Source organism: Carassius gibelio, chromosome B1 (genome assembly GCF_023724105.1).
Source record: "Carassius gibelio isolate Cgi1373 ecotype wild population from Czech Republic chromosome B1, carGib1.2-hapl.c, whole genome shotgun sequence".
Lineage (NCBI taxonomy): Eukaryota > Metazoa > Chordata > Actinopteri > Cypriniformes > Cyprinidae > Carassius > Carassius gibelio.
Window position 1 is genome coordinate 20054513 of NC_068396.1, and position 21204 is coordinate 20075716.

The 21204-nt window shown below is 36.9% G+C and overlaps 3 protein-coding genes across 3 annotated transcripts; 2 read left to right on the forward strand and 1 right to left on the reverse strand.

Annotated features, from left to right (window-relative positions):
* The first annotated feature begins 2503 nt into the window (after positions 1-2503).
* fgf8b (fibroblast growth factor 8b) lies at positions 2504-6997 on the forward strand. The gene is made up of 5 exons (XM_052546414.1): positions 2504-2696; positions 2793-2829; positions 3905-4091; positions 5101-5207; positions 5451-6997. Exons 1-5 carry the CDS (start codon positions 2665-2667, stop codon positions 5724-5726), a joined length of 639 nt encoding a protein of 212 aa, XP_052402374.1. The 5' UTR covers positions 2504-2664; the 3' UTR covers positions 5727-6997.
* Positions 6998-11282: 4285 nt separating this feature from the next.
* dpcd (deleted in primary ciliary dyskinesia homolog (mouse)) lies at positions 11283-13965 on the reverse strand. The gene is made up of 6 exons (XM_052547046.1): positions 13756-13965; positions 13426-13506; positions 13217-13332; positions 13001-13134; positions 11971-12073; positions 11283-11632 (listed from the first exon to the last, which is right to left on the reverse strand). The coding sequence occupies exons 1-6, from the start codon at positions 13817-13819 to the stop codon at positions 11528-11530; spliced, it is 603 nt and encodes a 200-aa protein (XP_052403006.1). The 5' UTR covers positions 13820-13965; the 3' UTR covers positions 11283-11527.
* Positions 13966-14048: 83 nt separating this feature from the next.
* Positions 14049-19556, forward strand: poll (polymerase (DNA directed), lambda). The gene is made up of 9 exons (XM_052547045.1): positions 14049-14112; positions 14336-14467; positions 15157-15454; positions 15543-15651; positions 15745-16059; positions 16237-16410; positions 17442-17570; positions 18673-18841; positions 18957-19556. The coding sequence occupies exons 2-9, from the start codon at positions 14359-14361 to the stop codon at positions 19316-19318; spliced, it is 1665 nt and encodes a 554-aa protein (XP_052403005.1). The 5' UTR covers positions 14049-14112; positions 14336-14358; the 3' UTR covers positions 19319-19556.
* The last annotated feature ends 1648 nt before the right edge of the window (positions 19557-21204 follow it).

Consider the following 21204-nt stretch of genomic DNA (forward strand, 5'->3'; position numbering starts at 1 on the left):
TCAGTGAAGTTTGTAAATCTGCACCAAAGAGCTGCTCCAAAAGTTTCTCAAATGAGCACTGTCAGTGCTCATGAACTCAACATATTTTTATTGCAGAAACACATTAAAATCCAAGACACGACCTGAACAAACGTTTCCAACACACAAATTAAGTGTAATATCTGAGAGAGGACCTGACTAACTATTGCACTGAATCATTCCAGGTGGCAAAATCACCCGTGGCCATCTCCCTCTGGATCTAATCAGTCAGGTACATTCTCACCCTCTAAGCCAGCACACAGACTGATATGAGTGATTTACGGGATGGAATTAAACCAATACCGATAATGACACTTTCTATGCTGCTTAGCAGCTGGTTTGTCGCTCCTATGTGTGCTCAAAGGTGTGAAATTTTTTTTTTTGGGGGGTTTTGAATCATGCATGGGAATTACAGTCTCAGTTTGAAATTGGTGGTATTTGCAGTGATCCGTTCTATGGTCATTGCAGCATATTGAAGGCTAGAGAAGAGAATGTGAAGAAAAAAATTCCCACTAGCAGATGAAAACATCTCAATATGCAATTGAGATACACCTTTGGATTCCAGTCCATTGATCCTCCAGCACCTTTAAAGCTTTGTGACAGATCAGTATTGAATTATACATGCCAATTTTATTGCATACAGCTGGTATAATGATATGAAATCGACAGATTACATTATCAAGCAGAAATATACGCTACATGTAATGCATGTATCTGTACAGTCTAGATGCTTTGTATTCTGGTGGATCTAATGTATCACAGTTAACTAAGCTGTTAGGAGTATTTGACAGTACATAACTAGCCATTATATGTAAAGAACTCTTGTGGAGCATATATTACTTGCACATGCATTGTGTGAATAAAAAAAAAAAAAAAAAAACTGGGGTCACCACAAAGGCACATTGAGGCAAAATCTTACAGGCAGTCAGGGAATAGTTTAATGTTGCTGCATATGTTCTGGAGTGGATATCAGAATATTAGCAATTTTCCTCTTTTTCTTTTGGGAGTTTTTTTTAAACAAAAATTCCTATTAGGGGTTGGGTTATATATTTATTTTGTTTGGGCTGGTTGAGAGCTGTACTTAAACCAGTACTTGATGAGAATTAAGTCTGTCATGATCTCAGAATGTTATGCGGGTAACATTAACTAAAGGCTATATTGGCAAAAAAAATAAAATAAATAATAATAATAATAATTATATATATATATATATATATATATATATATATATATATATATATATATATATATATATATATATATATATATATATATATATATATATATAATGCATATTTTCAATAATTTTAATTTTTGTTATATTTTTGTAGGTTTTTGTAGGCTGTGATTCCTTTTTTTATTTAACACTTTTAATCACTCTTGAATAGTTGGATAGCTTTATTTAGCTTGGATAGCTTAATAAAAATAGCTTTGGCTTTTCTAATAAAGTTTCAAAAAAGTAAAAGTATGTTTTATTTCTTGCTTGAATTGCAACTGGAAACAAATGGCAATTTAAGTAGCATTAATATTTGTATTACTCTGGAAATACTGAGGGAAAAGTTTTACTTTGTTTCATTTAATACTTTCATTTAATACAGTTTTTAATGTGAATTAATAATTTAATTAAATTGGGCTCTAGGTTTGATTTCATGATAAGACCAATGAAAAAGAGCGAACTTTATAATAGCCTACATTAACAATAGACCATTTAGATATTTAAATAACATAAAATATGTCTTAAATAGTTGTGTGTGCTGTTTGCATTATGACAAACTTAAAAATGCATCAACTCTTTTCAGTCCATTATTCAAACATTAAATTATCTTGGGATTAAACAGTTTTAAAGTGTAAAATAAAGTTCCATTCTATTGATAGTGGCCTGCATGTGTGTGTTTGTGTGTGTGTGTGTATACACACACATGCAAAAACAGGTAGCCTAAAAGTTTGTTTTATTGTTAAAACCGTTGTAACTAAAATACGGGGTTAAATTCAGTCAGTTGTGTGAGTGTATCTTTAACTTTATAAGCTTTTCTAGTACTGTTCAGGTTTAACGAAATGTCTGTCACCCTCAGTGAAGGTGTTTAAATGCAGAGGGGTGGGATGACGCTTCTGTGGAGGTAACGGGAGTCAGACTGCACGTGAAGAGTGGGTTTGACATCGGGAGTTTGAAAGTGGAGAGAGAGACACAGAGAGGCTTCTGCTCTCAGCCTCTCGCCAGGGAAACATCACAGATTATCAACCTACATGTGACTTCAGACTCTTCCACTGACATTTACATAAGCGCTGGAGATAGCGTGAGGAAACATAATGCAAAGTCTCTAGACGGGTGTGCGCACGCTGCCGGATGTTCTCTCTTAAGGTTTTATTTTTCGTATCTTCGCCTGTAATCGGACATCGATCATGATTTACGTTTGAGAACAGTCACTGTAATGTGCTTGAACTTGAAAGTTACGTGACGGATTAATTTGACATGGACTCAGCGGATGAATAAATCACTGTGATATCAGTATCCTGTCACTCAGTTTATTGTGATTTTTGCAAAAAGTCCGATGGACCGAACATCTTCACACAATATACACGCACAGAGGAATTAATGAAGAACTTGTTGTTTCGGATAATTATCAGAAAGGGCTTGAAAATCTCACAATGAGGCTGAAATCATCGAGGTTAGGTTACCTGTAAGTACACTTAATATAGACTTGTGCTGAATAGTTATTTTTATGCTTTTAAAAAAATCGAATTCCGTAATATTGTTTTTTTTTTTTTTTTTTCAGATTACTTCAATTTATGACTCTGTGTTTTTACACTCAGGTAAGTCTACTGCATTTTGTGTTTGCAAACAAGCATCTTTAGATAATAGGTAAACTGATGGGACTATGTTATGTAGTGTAATATCGGCTTAACCAATTAGAAATGAGTTAATTGGTGAAATCACCATCAAACACGACAACTAACCCTCTCAGAAGATTGAAGATTTTGTAAGTGTCTCTTAAAAAAAAAAAAAAAAAGGAAGGAAGGATGAAATAAAGAAAGTCAAATGTTTAGATCTGGTTTATACATTTAGAGATAGTGTTAGTGGATGTTAAAATACAGAACTGATTTAATCTGAACCAGCAGACTGTTTTCTTTAATTTTATACAGCCCTGTAACTTCCACAACTTTTTATTTTCATGTCAAAAATATAAATATCATGTCTGACCAGAGAAGGGGGATTGTGACAAGACTTTTCAGTGTATGAAAATCAACAAAATAGGACAGTGGAGTGATAACTTTAAGAGTGACACTTTTTTTTTTTAGCCTGACAATAATTTTTACAGTTTAGGAATAATTTAATAATAATGTATCAAATTCTGTATATAATTATAGGAATAGTGCAATAATAGTAACATGTTACAACACTACTCAGTCTTCCCATTCAAATATTTTCCAGTCAAATATAAGCAGGACACATAGTAAGCAATAAAAATGTTACTCCCATTAATCTTGTGATGTTATATGTGTGCAGTAAATGTGTTATAACCGTGCAAACAACTCATTATTAATAGAGTCATTGGCAAATTGTCAAACATCTTGAAAAGACGTAACCCCCTCACTTTAAAGGTAATGGCTCTAACATGTGGGCACGGCGCATAGCTGACTTACAAAAGAAAATTGTTATGAGAACGGGCCCAAAGAGACGGGGTGAAAGATCAGTGTTGGCCGACCCCTCATTGGCATGTCATTCAGAGTGTGGATGGGGCACTTGCCCTCAGATTGCCAACCATTGCTGCAAAAAAGAATGATTTGAATCTGATGAGAAACAGTATCACCTTTATTGTCCCTAAAAAAGTGTTGTTCTTATATACATCACCACACATCTGTATGTTCTTCTGTCCCATTTTTATAGATGACGATGCAGTCAGTCTCTGTACCAAATTTTAAGCACCATGTAACGGAGCAGAGTCGCCTGTCGGACAGGACGAGCCGGCGATTAACAAGGACTTATCAGCTCTATAGCCGGACGAGTGGTAAACATGTACAAGTGCTGGGCAATAAGAGGGTCAACGCCAATGGCGAGGATGGAGATATTCATGGCAAGTCACGGTCTTTGCAAACACACTTTCCTGCATTATTTTACTTTGTCAGCTTGAAACAACAGGACAAGACATTTCAGTTGAAGGTACTGCTTCAGAAAATCCAGTAAATGTCAATCCCAAAAAGTAACCTGCATAGTTTGAAATGGATTCTATATTGTTGAGCTTGGGAATCTCAAGAGAAACCCGTTTTGGTTCTGGAAAACACATCAGTACTCATCTTACCTCAGCCGTCTTAACATTTCCTGAATAGTTCTCCATATAATAAAGAGTTGTAGGACAGAAATATGACGTGCAATTTTGTAACCTTTCCTAACATCATTAGTTTTCATCTTTCATCTCTTCCTAAACAAATATGGTTATTGCAAATGTTCCTATATTACGCGTGAGGCAAGATGATGAGCTGAAGTTTCAATCACTTGTCGAGAGCTATTCGCTCCAAGATTACATGTGCATTTTTTTCTTTGCTAAATGGACGGTTGACATATGATTCATAGTGTGCATTGACGCTGCAAATAGGCAATGAAAAGTCAGTCTTATTTTAATTTGAACTCAATGTAATTTTAAAGCTATACAGTAAGGCACCTGTTAAGTGAGCTGCGCTACTTCTTCTCCAAACAAAACAGTGGTTAGAATCCCATCCGCTGGGAACTAATTCCTGTCACCGAAGTATTTCTGCGTGTCTAGCCATCTTTCCACTCGTGCAGTCCATCCACTTTGCCCACTTTTTTGGAGGGTCATTTTATGAGGAATTTTCATAGCTTTACAACTCAACATATGAGTCCGTTTATGAAGAGAGGTGAGGTCAGCGTCATCGGTTTATACCCTTCTTTGTTACTCTTACTCTTTACGCACATCTCGACTAAATATTGGCTTTTTCCCCGCAGACTACTTTACAACAATGTAAATCTCAAAACTCTCCAATATGCATTCAAAAGCATCATTCATTTGTACGTATCACATGAAAGTGGAAAAATTAACAGACTTTGCAATGCTTTAATAATTCCAGCTAAACTTGTTGTGGAAACCGACACGTTTGGAAGCAGGGTTCGAATCAGAGGTGCGAAAACCGGATACTACATTTGCATGAACAAGAGAGGCAAGCTTATTGGACGGGTGAGTTCAAGTAATTAAACATCTGGTGTGTTTATGTTTAATTATTCTTCAAAATTATGTTGTTGAAATCATACTTTGAGAAATATAGACAACTAAATTGGTTCGAACGGCACTAATGATATCACAGGTAAACCCATCATGCCCTAAGAACAAAATTGAGCCACATAAATCTCTCAGGCTAGAACGGTAGATTTCTGAGTTTGTCATTTCAGTCCTCCGCTGTCTGTCTCTTTTTGTTGCCAGAGGAAGGGCCGTGGAAGGGACTGCATATTCACAGAGATTGTTCTGGAAAATAACTACACGGCTCTGCAGAACGCCAAGTACAAAGGCTGGTACATGGCTTTTACACGCAAGGGTCGACCCAGGAAAGCCACACAGACCCGGCAGCATCAGCGAGAGGCCCATTTCATGAAACGTCTTCCTCGAGGACACCTGTTAACAGAACAGAAGCCTTTTGATTTAATCCCATATCCCCCAAACAAGAGGACTAAGCACCATCAGCGCACAAGCATGAATTGAGGACAGAATCGTATCTTACACCGGAGTGCTATCTTAATCCGAGTTTAACTATGTGCATCCAGAGTTACTGGACATCGTGAAGGCGTCTGTACAGGCTCAGATCTGAGATGAATCGCAGGACAATTACTGAACTGTTGACTGAACAGAGGACACTGTCAGCCTTGTAATAATGAGCAACACATCTCTGGGAATGAAGCAAGACAACAGAACACACGACACACAAACACTCAGAAAATGTGCAAAAATTCTATCTTCTGGGGTACAACAGCTAGTCACTGGGGCAGAACCCTTAAGACACTACAGGCAAAAACATTGTTTTTTTTTTATGGGCTGTTTTGGGTCCATAACATGTTTTATTAGACTAGTAGTAAAATAAAAATAAAAATCACAAACCATTCACATTTAAGTGTTAATTTTATTACAGTTTATCCATTTGCGTCTGTAGATGTCAATAACAACACATATCTTTAAAGCTGATTTTTTTTCCACTTTCATACACCAAACCTCATACTTGTATTCCTTGAAAACTTGAAAGTTTTTACAAAAGAGTCTGTTCATACACCATTCGCCTGATTTATACGCAAAATATATGTTTAAAATGCATAAAATATGGATAAAATAGATATATGTTTGGATGTTGATAGTATTTTCTGATTTGTGGAGTGATAAAAAAAAAAATCCCCTCTAAAATGAAACAAGAATTTTTTACTTGGCTTCTGTTCGATGAATGCAAATAATTGGATTTCATTGGATATGCCTCATTTGCATATCTAAAAAACATTTCTGAAAACCTAACATAATATTAATACAAAACAATTGTCTTTGTGTACTGTGATTAATCAACCGGCAAATGCATGATGACGATTTAAATGTATATGACATAGCTTAGGGGTACACATTACTGCTCAAATGCACTAATACGCACCTTTAAAAGTAGGTAAGGTACAAAGTTATCCCTATAAGGATTTCTGCCCTGGTCACAAGCTGTTGTACAATTTTGCATGCTTTATTCTGAGAGTGAACATGGCAGCTACCTACTGATGATCCCAAGCATATGCAGATACACATTCCATGATGATTGCATGATGTGTAGTGATATTATCAAAAAAGCATCTTTATCGTTTGTACATGACTATATATTTTATATTGGAAGATTGTAAGATACTTCAAAATGAAAATATTTATTTTGAGAGCGTGTATTAAATCCATGTAAAAGTATTGATCAGCAGGGTCTCGGGTTGTGTGATTCATTGACTCCCCTAACACCTTTTGTGGGAACTCGAAATTCGGCCCGTGATTGATTCGACTCCTTTGAGATGCGCTTCTACGCCAAATTTGCTTTGAAGGAGTCAGCGATCATTAGCTGACAGGTCGAATTCTCCTTCTCTCATAGATCACGCTGTATGTGTGTGGGCGCATCAAGAACACGAGCACGACAAGTGTGGGTTAAAGTCAAAGGCCTCCAGAAACAAGTCGGCCAAATTGGGAGCCAGTTTCTTTCAGAGTCAGGCTTATTCAGTTGACAACAACAGCAGCCTGAGAGAAACCTCAAGGGCATGATCGGGTCTATTCAAGAGGTATACTTCCAGGACCGTATAGCTGTTGTTATGTTTTTGGCCCAGCAGTCGAACTCCCAGAAAAAGAGGCCTGAGCCTCAGATAACTGTGAAGCAATATCTGTGACAGGCCGGTCTCGATTGAATGTGCTCAGCAAGTGAGACTGGGCCTTTGAATAGCTTGGGTCTTTCACTTTAGAAGAGATGAGGTCAACCCACCATTGCCGTCCCAAACAAAGGTTACCACCGTGTAGTTGCATTTCTGCGACCCGCGCACCGTAACCCTCTGATCAAATGCTCCCTTTGTAGGCGCCGTAGAAAAGAAACATGTCATACAATGGTGGAGCTGAATAATAACACAAGGAGGGGTCAGCAATCAAAAAAGGAAGCCCAGTCACACAGAGGGGGTGAGGGCGGGCGAAAGAGAGAAACCAAGAGCGACTCGGGGGAAGAGAAAACGTTCGGGGGGTGTTATGGGTTGAGAGGTGGGCGAGAGGGGCTGAAAGAGGGCAAATGGCTGGGAAGAGGCAAAGAGGGGCACAGACGAATGAAAAGGGCCAAAAAAGAGTGTCTCTCTGTTGAGGCAGTTGAGCATGACCATTGAGGCCTCAGGATGGGGAGGGAGAAAGGGAAGAAGAGACACTGAACAAAAATCACAGCACTGAGCTCTTCCCCTGTCGCCTTTTTCCCAGGACTTCTGATTTGTCAGTTGGACCTTGGAGCGCTTCCACGTGCACGGCCATGTTTCGGGAGAAAGGCATCTAGAAAAGTGTTTGATTGACCTGCTAAAACTCTTTCAATTAGTGCCTTATTCTGCTCCTGTCAAAAGACCCTGCATCATTCAAGAAATTAGACTTTGTCTTTGTGTTTTGAAAAGGGTTTTTGTGTCTGAATATTGATCATAAATGTCTAAGGGCTCAAATTGACAGTATCCGTGTTTTTAAAATACTACCCACACTGGTTTTCCTATCATTATAGAGACATTCCATAGACTAATAATTGTTATGCTGTATAAACTGTATCCCCTTACCCTAATCCTAAACTTACCCCATATGATTTATGGGGCACCAACAGTATCCCCACAAAGTCAAAATTGACTGGTATTTCTATAAATGTCCTTGGTCTCCATAACAGAAGCAAACACCTCATTGTTAAGAGATGCACAAGTCTTTGCTCATCATAGTCTACACTTTTCACAATTTTCTTCTCTGACTTCCCAATATCTGCAGACCGGCTCTGACTTTCAGCAATTAGACTCATCCCGACTGAAAACTGTTGCAAAATTGTGGGCAAATGTTGTGTAGTCAATGGCAGTCAGTCTGACGCATATTGACTGGAAAACTATTTCTAGAGCTAGTAAGACGCAATCTGATTTGCAGATTTCAAACGAATTCCGGTCATGAACAGATGGGTCTGCCTGGTCAAATAAGACATCTTTTAATGGTTATTCTGTTCAGTGCCTAATTAGAAATGTTTATGATGATGTTTATTATCCTAGACAACCTCTGTAGTCCCAATCAGACAATTGTTTTCAAGACACGTAGTATTACTTACATGTTTTAAGTCATAGAATGAATCGTGAACATATTTTGAGCTCGTGTTAAAAACAAACCTTAGGATGGAAACATTTAGATATCTAAACCAAAAAAAAAACCCTTTCAAAAAGCCTACTGACTTTAAGTTAGGTAATGCTAACTTCCGGGTTTAAAGGAGTCATTTCTGCAGCACTTTATTTAACTGCACATAATTTAATTTTAACTGTGACTGATCACTCTGCCTTTCTATGTAGGCCTTTCTTTACCAGAGTAAGCCATAATGTGGACCAGACATCCAAACAAAACAATGCAACCACCCAGATTTTAAAAAAGTATCAGAAATCAAGAGCTCACTGCAAAATGCTAACGGCATTAGCAACAGATCCCTCGTTTAGAACCCAATGACCTACAGATAGCAGTCAACAAGCAGTCTGTCTAAAATGCAGTACTTCTAAAAAATATAAAAGAGGACTGGAGGAACTATAAGAATCCCTCTCGGTAGCAGTTAAGCAATAGACATCTGATTCTTTCCATGTAAGACATTTCTATATCATTTTTTTTTTCACGGACCTCAGGCCAAAAATCTCCCCCAGATATTAGGTTTTGGTTGAATCTGGAATCTCATATTGCTGTGAACTGGAGCGTACCATCTTTGGGAAGTTTGAGAAGGGGTGAAGACAGCGCCAGGATGCTTGCTCTGCTCCTAGAAGGTTTCAATGGTGTGTGCAGATGTTTGGCTCGCAGCACTGCTTGTCAACACACGAGTGTAATGATGCACAATGGCTTCCGTCTCTCTGTGGTCAATACAAGGCCATTACGATGAGAGGTTACCACACTGCAAAGGCTCCGATTCAGGTCAATGGTCATTATGTTTTTAATCATTTTGACAACTCGTATCAAGGGCATATCCTTGCAGTTGCTACCATCAACAGAGCTAGAAGACTGATGCCAGAATTTAGGCTCCAAGATGCATCACGGGATGTTGAATGTCAGAGTTTACTGCTTTAAAAACCCTTGAATTTTTACTTGTATTCATTTCCGACTGCTTCTACAATGTTAATTTAGGGTAGAATGTTTAGTCAGAAAACTGACCTTGGTCAGTTTATATAACAAAATGATGCACACAGACAGGCTTATTTTTAGCTATTAAATATATTTATAATATATATGGGGTGTCCAATCCTGCTCCTGGAGGTAAAATATATAGAGTTTAGCTCCAACCAGCTCCAACACACTTGCCTGGAAGTTTCTACAGTGAGTTTTTAGGTGAGTTTAATGAGGGTTTGGGCAAAATTCTGTGGGACAGTGGCCCTCCAGGAACAGGTTTGGACACCCCAGATATATGGGGCTAAAATTATTTTAAATAATATTTTATTTTACATTAAAACATCATACATCTTGGAAAAATGACAGACTTTGAATAACCAGCGTTACAAAAGTAGAATATGCTTTTTTTTTTAAACAATATGCTTTTTTTTTTTTTACTATGACATGTCTAAAATGACCCAGAAAATTTTTTACTACTTAAATAAAATGCAAGGTTTAATAAAATAAATATTATTACTTAAAAACATGTCTAATCGGGTTTTATTTTTTATTTTTTCACATTTGTCACTCTAAAATATGACCTGTTCCATGTTAAAAACCAGATCAAGAGACTGCTGTGTCAGCCCTGAAAGCTGGCTGGTGAATTCCAGGGCAGAAAACATCCTCCTCCGAGGCTGTTATACACAATGGTGAGAATGACTTGTGGTTTAGTGCCTGTTTCATGCATACAGTCTCTTGGTTTGGCACAAAAGCTGTGGAGTGGGAACTAGAAGCAAAGAAACACCAGAGTCAGAAAGAGTATATTCACTTGGTATTGTTGTCTTTGCCTTAAACCAACAAAGAGTTTGTTTGTAGTATTCTATTTACAGTAGAAACACAAACAACAGCACTGTGGTCCATGCCAAACATTGTACATAAACATGAGGTGAATACAGATAAAATCATGGAACCAAGATGAAGGAAATGTTTAATTTTCCCACGATGCACTTCAGGAAAACGGATGAGTCGAGGGCAGCGATTACAGCAGACTGATGCTCAAGGTTAGTGACCTTCATGTAATATAAATTTCATGATGAATATCCAATAATTATGCAACTGTATTACTGCTAAATGCATAAGTTGTCATTTTATAAATTTTCTTTTTCTTTAGCTGTACATTCACTGAAAGTACATTTGCTGCATGCTATGGATTGCACTGTATCATTTTATTTTTATATTGTTCTCTTTTCTTTTCTTTTTATGTATTTTTTGCAGATTATTTCCTATGTCTTTCATATTATTGTTATTTTTTATTTCCTATGCATCTGTTATAATTATTTTATGATTAAGTCTTTAGATTATTATTTCTTAGCTAATGTATAGTGTGGGAATAGTTGGAATAAAGCAAACTTTTTCAAAATTTTAATAATAAAAATAATATAGTTTTTCCTTTTCATTTATTATTTATTCATTTATTCAAGGAACACTTGTGCAGGTGAAACAACAATCAGCATAACATTTGAAATTTTAAATTGAAAAAAAAAAAAAAAAACACATTGAAAGTGAATTGGTTGGACACACAAGGCTGACAGAAACATGCCAATATGAGACTTTAAATCCACATAAACAACAAGAATAACAGCCAGAAAAATACAACAATGCAAAGGCTCCGGATCTGCAGCAGTTCACTGAGTTTTACAGTCAATATCTCCTTCACTTGTCCCCTTCAGTTTCTTCAGTTCCCCAAGCAGCTCCTGTTCCAGTTCTAAAATCTCCTTGGGCTTCTTGTACTACAACAAAAGTGAGAGAAACTCCATATAAAATCCATTGCTGGATGAAACAGCTGAGTACTGAAGCAGACGACAGAGTTGAGAGCAGTTCAGTCCAACCTTCTCTACTTAGGTGAACTAATAAAAAGTGACGGCATAGTTGCCCTTTTGATGATCTGAGACCAGATTTGTGTGCTCTCTTAGTGTGGATTAGGGCTTTGGCAACCTGGTCCCAGATCCACGCAAAAGGGAAAGTTCCTCTACATCGTGTGGAAAAAAAACTGTGACTACATACTTTACACTACAGAAAGAGCTGAGAGAAAGTGATTAAGTGAGACTAGCGGTGAGAGTTCACTCACGCTGATGATTAAAGTGTTGTTGGCGTGGGTAAAACTCAGAGCTGCGCTCTCCAAAGGCAGCTGGCAACGGTCGAGATCTGGAATACTGAACTTCTTATAGTACCTGAGAAATGAGGAGATGAAGAATGAGAGAATGTTCTTTATGACTGGCCATCTATCTTCCATCAAGCTCAACAGTGCCACCTATAGGGTTACTGTAGGGCTATTACAACTAAACAATTTAATCAATACACGTTTTATTTGGTATGAATGAAAACAAAGACGATTTATAAGCAGAAGTTGCCTTTTTAGACTCATTTTACTTTATATGTTTATTGTATTTCTCCAGTTTTAAGAACAATGCATAAACATCTTGTGAAGTGAAAAGCTGCGTGTTTGTATGAAACAAATCTATCATTAAGATGTTTTAACTTTAAACCATTATGGACAAAAATCCATGATAGAGTCCATAATCCGCAATAACATTTCCTCCAGTGAAAAAGCCCATCCCCTTGTTGTCCTCTCACATCCACCCACAATTTTTGTTTACAACTGTTTTTGACTACTTAGACAGCGACAACAAGATGACTTTTTAACTGGAGGAAGCATTATTATGGATTGTGGACTCATATTTTAGCCAGAAGCAAGTTAAAAATGTATCAACAATGGATTTGTTTCTTATAAACATGCATCTTTTCGCTTCACAAGATGTTAATCGACAGACTGGATTCGTGTGCATTACTTGTATATTATTGGGATGTTTTTATCAGCTGTTTGGACTCTCGTTCTGATGGCACCCATTCACTGCAGAGGATCCATTGGTGAGCAAGTGATGTATTGCTTTTTTGTAATGCATTTCTCCAAATCTGTTCCCATGAAGAAACAAGCTCATATTCATCTTAGATGGCATTTAACTGCCCCCTTAAAAAAGTGATTCTATGTCCAATTCAACCAGTCGAATAAACAAGTTATTCTAAAACACTAAATGCATAAACCACAATCAACACTAATGGGGTTTTCCAATGATTTATATCAGTTTTAAATAACTAACTTTTTGTTTGAGGTTCGGATGACACAACATCTCTCCGCTGGCTCTGCTGATACACTGTAGACTTCTACAGGGTAAGAAATATTCCGTATCCTCCACTGGAAACTGGTCTTTGTGTCCTTACGCATGAACAATGGCTGTGTGCATAAAAAGAGGCATCATTATAAACAGACCATAACCATCTATTGTGTCAGAAAGTAAAAAAAAAAGTAACATTACATTTGAACTGCTCTCTTTTATTAAATCGGAGGTAACACCGTTTGGGTTGGTTTCTCCAGCTTCCACTATCCACTGTCCCTGGCCTCCAAAAGTGCTTTTATGTCGCCACTTTCGTACTGAGTTAAAGAAGCATGAAATAAATTCAAAATACAAAACTGAATTCGCATTTAAGTTACGTTAGGTAAACCTAGAAATTAGAAATGACTTACAGACAAGTTGATCTGTTTTCAGGTCATACTCCTCAGCCATCTCATCGCCATCTTCAAACAGATAATGAACTTTCCTTTTCCCTAAAGAGAAAGGCAAACGAAAGTGGCTCTCAGTTGAAACTTAAGCGTACATCGAACATGATTCAAGCTTTGAACTAAATAAACAATCTGTTTAACTGGTATCTTATGATGTTTCGCATAGATCCCGTTGCTATTAGCGTGTAGCATACGACATATAAATCCTATTAGCAAGACTATTTACACGACTGCCAGTATAAATACACATACAAATGAACTAATCTAAAAACAACAGAGAAGTTATAAGCGCACCATCAGACAGTAAAGCAGTTTTCTTGGCTTTCCTGAGAGTGTCTGCCCAGTGTTGAAGAGCCATGCTTCACACGTTCATTTCCTCAAACAATCCCACGCCAGAGGTTGCCAAGGCAACCGCTATTTCTCAAACAATATGTTTCGTATTTTTAATGATTCACCAAGTTTATATACAACAGTTATAACAAACAACAACGCATTGAAAATAAGTTAAAATAATAATGTACAATTTTAATCGTTTTATAAAAAAGAAAAAAAAGAAAGAAAAACGTCAGCGACCTTCTGACTATGACCCGGAAGTTGATCCGTTTAAAAAAAACACTCGTGAGTTGTTCATAAAAAAAGGTGCTGGAAGAGGTAAGTCTGTAATGTTTTAAGTAATCTAAGTTGCTATTATAATATACATTTTAATATAACATTTAAAGATATATAATGTTGAGTATATTTTGTAATGTAACGATCTGTTCAGTCGCTTCCTTATTTGGAACAGTCTTATGACGCTGCCTGCTGTAGATCTCTGTATTTTTTGTATTCTGTGCCTATGTGAAGCCTAGAGTTGACAGTGATTTTGTTTTTAAAGCTCCTCTCCTTTCCCTGAGCGGAATGGAGGGTCATGGCATCCTGAAAGCCTTCCCTAAAGTAAAGAGAGCCAGGTCTACTGAGCAGAAGGACGCGCCTGCCCTCAAGAAGACGCCTTCTGAACCAGTAACAGGTTCATACATCTCTAAAACACACTGGAGTAAAACAGCAAGGGCTATTTCAAAGAATAAATCACCATATTTTAATGCATGCAGTATTTTCAGTTAGATCCTCCTGGTGCACTTAATATAGTATTCCTGGTTGAGTAGTGAAGTGTTGTTGCTTTTAAAGGGGTCTTGAACTGCTTTTTTTTTTTTTTAGTTTGTACTGTTCTCTATGATCCACTTATGTTATCATGATTTATTTCTGTGACTGAGACGCATTTGAAAATGTAAAGCAATATTATTTGTTTAAAACAAAGCACAATTTCTTAAATCTATGTAATAATTTTGATTTGTCTTTTTTTTTAATGTGAGGTTTATAATTTTGTAGAGCTATTATTTAAAAATGTTTTAATTTTGAAGGTACTTTTATGGTTCGTTTATTTCAATTAGATGATCAATATTATACAATCAATCCATCAATAAATTGTATTAATTAGAATTAATTGGAAACATTTTGTGTAATGTAGATAGTTCTGTTCTAATATCAGCAACAATTTCAACTGCTGACTCCAATGTAGTTTTATTATACAAAAAATGAATTAAAGTGTATTATTTGTCATATTAGAATTGATCTCCACCTCACAATCTCCTGCATGCAGCCCAATCAATTATGTATAGTATTAGAGGCTGTATTTTAAATGTCTTTGCTTTTTCTTAGGAGCAGTTTTCCAAGGAACCGAAATATACATCGTTCCAACTGGCATAGGGAAATCCAGGTGTGAGATATTCCATCGGCAGGTCACCCAGAATGGAGGACAGGTAGTTTCCACATTCTCTCCCAGCTGCACACATGTGGTTGTTGATGATTCAGTTGATTGTAAGAGAGCTTTGAGACTCTTGAAAGTGGAAAGACTGCCCTCTGCTGTTCATCTGGTCAAATGCACTTGGTTGAGTGCCAGCATCAGTGAGAAAAGTTTACTAGACCCTGAAGACTACAGCCTTCTTCCTCCTGAGAGGTAACCTGTTGGACTCTTGAATACATTTGTAATTGTTTATTCAATGCAAACGTGCACAGATAAAAACTCTAAATGACCATCTCCTCAGTCCCACAGCTGGTCACGCTGAGGAGTCAAATGAGACCGCCGTCAGCCAAGTTCCAGATGTAGCAGCAGCACAGGATCCTTTGAAAATCCTTGAAAATCTCACAGAGACCGTAAGAGAGGTTGCAATTGGATGTAATTGTCTCCATCTGGAAGATCCATCAGTTGTTTTTCCCCTCATGCGGTGCTTCTAATGTGACTCACAGGTGCCAGAGGTTCAGGAGGAGCACCATGAGGAAGACGGTGTATCTCAGAACGATCTGGAGGCCTTGATCAGCGGCGTTCACCCATCTGAAAGCAACCCGACTCCGAGTCTGGCAGAGTATCCCATTTTGTCTGGGAAGTGGGTCTGTTCCCAACCATCCACAACTAAAGGGGAGAACCATAACAAGCATATTACTGACAAACTGGAGCCGCTGGCCAAAGCCTATACACACACGGGCGATAAATGGAGAGCTCTGGGCTACTCTAAAGCAATCAACGCCCTCAAGAGCTACCACAAGCCCATCACTTCATATGAGGTCAGTTCAGATACAGATATGAGACCCTAGAGTTTTTGGGGTTCACCGAGGTGCTTGTTTGTAGAACACATATGGTTGTCATTGCAAGGCGGTTTGTATATTATGACTAGTTTCAAGCATGCATCAGTGATTTAAAAAAGAAATACTTTAATAATTTTTTACGCTATCTTTTTATAGGAAGCATGTAAGATCCCAGGCATTGGTAAACGCATGGCAGACAAGATCATGGAAATTATGGAAAGCGGCCACTTGCGTAAACTGGATCACATTGGGGAGGAGGTGCCTGTTCTCGAAATGTTCACAAACATCTGGGGCGCTGGGGCCAAGACTGCTCAGATGTGGTATCAACAAGTAAGACTGTTTAATTTAAAAGATTAATATTGTATGAATAAAATTTCCACTGTACTGCAGCATGAATTGTTTAACTATACAGAGCCCCTCACATGAATTGCAGGGGGAAAATAATAGATATTGTGGCCACAAATTAAATGAGAATTAAACTAAAACGAGTGAGTTAATTAATACAGTGTGGCCACAATTGAAATAGAACCAATGTTACAATTAATTAAAAGGGGTAAAGGGTAGTCCACCCATCATCTTGTTGTTTGAAAGATACACACACACACACACACACACACACACACACACATATATATATATATATATATATCTGAAGGATATCTTTCCCTACTATGGAAATCAATGGGGACCAACACATGTTTGGTTCTTCAAAATATCTTATTTTGTGTTCAACACAAGAAAGCAACTCATACAAATTTGGAACAACATGCGGGTGAGTAAATTATGACAATTTTCACTTTTGGGTGAACCATTTCTTTAATTAACTAAAACGAGATGACGAATTGGTACATTTTGGTCACGACTTGACTAAAAATGAGGGAACAATTAATGCACGATGCACACAAATTAAGATAAACACTAAAATAGGTGTCTTGAGAAATAGTTTAGTCTAACAGCTCCTTTTGGCCATTGACTCTGTAAATGGCCAAAAAAACGGATCCTGTGATCTAATCAGAAAAAACATTGAAACGTCTGAAACCAATAATGTGAATGTAGTGCAGGGCTACCTGTTTTTCTAAAACACCTCCAAGTTCTTAGAACTAAATACTCAGAAGTGAAATTTATCAGTAGGCTCTGTACATTCAAACTTATGCCAGGTTTCCCTCCCTTTTTTAACCTTCCTTCCAAGCTAAGATGGGAAATGTTTGGGAAACTTTTTTTTTGCAATAATGTTTGGTGCTATTAGTGGTGCGGAACATTTACAGCAGGCTTTAAACTTTGTGGAACATATTCAGTAATATTAAGCAACAACCGTAATATTCTGTCTGAACGGATGATTTGATTTCTTTTTACTATCAAAGGGATTTCGCACATTGGAGGATATTCGCACTAAGGCGGTTTTGAATCCCACTCTAAGGATTGGACTAAAGCACTACGATGACCTCCTTGAGCGGATGTCAAGAAGTGAAGCAAATGCCATCGAGAAAACGGTTTGTACAGACCTTTTTTTTTTTTTTTTTAATGGCCTGCAGTAAAGAAAATAGCCATAACCAAGCAATTAAACTGAGGGGCTTTCTTTGTTCTTACCATCCATAACAACACCATCCGGTTGTGAAGAACAAGAATGTATCTACTTGATTTTCACAGCAGTAAATAATAAAACTGAATTTCAAGAAGACAAGCGATCCAAAAAACGAAAATAATTTTGTGTTGGCGGCAGCAAAACTGTCAATCTTCTTTGGTCAGCTGATGGACATAACAGAGATTGTTAGTGAGTCGGTCGTCCCATAGGAAGAGTGGGAGCTCTTGAAAGCTGGCGCTTCATAAGTCAGAAGCCACTGAGCTCCCTTACAGAGTCTTGGGCCCAAGCCAGTTGTTTTCTTGCTATTACTTGGAACGTCCCACTGTTTTCCTCTTAACAGACCTGATAGATGAAAAGGGCAGATGAAGAAGATGAGTGCAACATGTGCTTTCCTAGCTAGACAGGGATGATATGTAGAGCTTGTAAACTTATTACCTTCAGCATTTCAGCTCTAAATTAATGAAATGCTACGTATGAATTAGTGTTTTTTTTACTTCAGAACTTCATTTATTTTATTCTGCTATAGTCATAAATGCACAGGTTTTCTAAATAAAGAGGATGCCAGAGAGGCACAAATTTATTAATAAAATAAATACACACACACACACACACACACACACGTGTATATATACATATAAAAGGTAAGTGTTTTTGAAAATGTTGAGTTATGCTCCACAAGGCAGCATTAATTTAGCCAATAAGGAAAATGCTAATTTTATTAACACTTAAAATAACTGTTTTCTATGGAACTATATTTTAAAATATGATTTATTCTAGTGATGCGAAGCTGAATTTCCTGCAGTCTTCAAAGTCATATGAGCCTTGTTTGAAATAATTTTAATAAAAATAGTTTTTTTATTTTTATGAATACAAGTGACTAAAGAACACCATTAAAATTGTTACGATTACATTTGGTCACATGAATGCATCCTTATCATTAAAGTAGTAATTATATCATATTTATAGAAAAACCAAAGTAAATGACATAAGTAAATGATGTGACTTGACAGGTGCAGGAGGCAGTTCACAGTGTGGACACACAGCTGCTGGTCATGGCGTGTGGTTCATACCGCAGGGGCAAGAGCACGTGTGGAGATGTGGACGTCCTCATCACTCACCCTGATGGAGAATCACACAAGGGGGTTTTCAGCAAAGTGTTGCACCTCCTCCATCAGAGTGGTATGCTGATGCATCACAGAAACATTTTGAGTCATTTGAATTTATGATTGAATAAACCCAAAGTTTATGCAACTTTTGTTTCTTATTATATTATGTTCATGATTTTCTCATTCAGGTTTCCTGACAGATGACCTTGTTAGCCATGAGGAGAATGGTGAACAGAAGAAATACATGGGCATCTGCCGGCTTCCAGGCCCTTCACAGCGCCACAGGCGCTTAGACATCATTGTAGTGCCCTATGCTGAATTTGCATGTGCTCTTCTGTACTTCACTGGCTCCGCCCACTTCAACAGATCAATGAGGGCATGGGCCAAGACCAAACACATGAGCCTATCAGAGCACTCGCTGAACTGTGCTGTGGTGCGGCAGCATGGTGTGAAGCTGGTGGCGGGAACTCCTTTACACACACCGACCGAGATGGATGTCTTCAAACACCTCGGCATACCTTACAGAGAACCACATGAGCGAGACTGGTGACAAGGCTACATTCATATATTACATTGCATGACAACACTTTACAATTTTAGCTGTATGGAATCATGCTGATGTGATTCACATTAGTAATGTGGGAGAGTGCACTATAGAATTATTTTAATTTGCATGATGTGGCATCAAAGTTTTTGCTGGATGCATTTTAATGAGAGAAATGTCATTACCCCTTGATGTATATTACTGAAAATATGTAAATGATTAAAGCACCTCAAAAAATGTGTAACCATTTCTTTTATCTTAAAAACTACTTTTGCTTCAATTTAAATATTATAAACTCTTATAAAAGTTTTTTTTTCACATGCTCATGGAAGAGTTTAATACAGATCACCACAACTCTGAAGTTTTGTCTGTCGATTGGCATGAACTGTTTTGTTATTCTTTTTGAACAAATAGTTTAAGATATGGAAAAACAGTGATTCAGTTAAGATTCAAAACACAAACAACATTTGAATGCTTTAGAAGAGAATTTCATTATGATACGATCTTTACTGATGCGTTGGTGTTTCGATTCTGAACAATAGTGGAGACTGAACTAATCTCTTTCATGAACAAATTGAATTAACTTGTTGTTCAGGAATAGACTGAACAAGTCAACTCATTGCCAAACAATATATTGCTCGCCAGAATGAGTAAGATGCATTAGTGATGACTTTTTGTCAAATTACTACTTTGTTGTCTTTGTAGGGAAACACTTTTGTTTGAACATACTTTATGGAGGCCTTTAGTATAGCAGGTTCTGTCGAGACATTTGATTCAGCTTTCATGAATGACTCTAATGAATCATTTTAATTGAATCACTGATTTAATCCTAACACAAACACTCTCACTTACTTTATTTTTGTTCTAACACTAAACATGTCTGTCTTCAAATTCCAGGATCTCTATTTCTTTTTACCACATTTTAAATCATATTCCGTAATTCCTTGACTTTCACTGACTAAAAAGCTAAATTTCCATGACCTATATTGAACAGAAACAGAAAAACAGGTTGCTGTTGTGCTGAGCATTGAGCAGACAAAAACCAGCCACACACAATATTTTAAATCCATCCATTTGTAAGATTTATTTACTTGTTCACTGACATTTTAGTACAAAACGAAGTTAAACACATACACACGTTTTATTTTTGCTTTTACCTGTAAAATATTTCTGTACCTTTTCTAAAAGTATTCATGTTTTTAATGCTTTCAGGGGTTAAAATAGTTTTAAAAACATCCAGCATTTTTAAACAAATGAAAAAAAAAAAAACTTTCTGTCCAGGATTTTATTTTTAAATACACAATTTTTTTTATTTTTTTACACACCCTAGGACCTAGGTCTCGTTCTAATTCTCTGTCATGTTATTGCTGGAGCACTACAACTCTTGCAGATGTGACCCTGGACAACAAAACCAGTCTTAAGTCTTAAGAATATTTTGTATGGATCAAAATGATAAATCTTTTTTTTTTATGTTAAAAATCATTAGGATATTAAGTAAATATCATCTTCCATTTAGATATTTTGTAAATTTTCTAACGCAAATTTAGCAAAACTTAATTATTGTCTCATAATATGCATTAAGTACTTTAAGGCCTTTAAATTTCGACTTAATGTGGACAAATATAAAGGATCTCAATATTTAGATTTTTTTGCACCCTCAGATTCCATATTTTCAAATATTTCCAAATATTGTCCTATCATGACAAACATAATGTAGAAAGGTTATTTATTCAGATTTATGGTGATGTATAAATCTATTTTTTTTTATTATTTTTTTACTGGTTTTGTGGTCCATGTTAGCAAATAAAAATATATAAACAAACAAACAAACACCTTGTCGCCCCCTATTGGCGTTTCGATGTAAACTAAGGGTCAACTTCTCAGTAAATGAT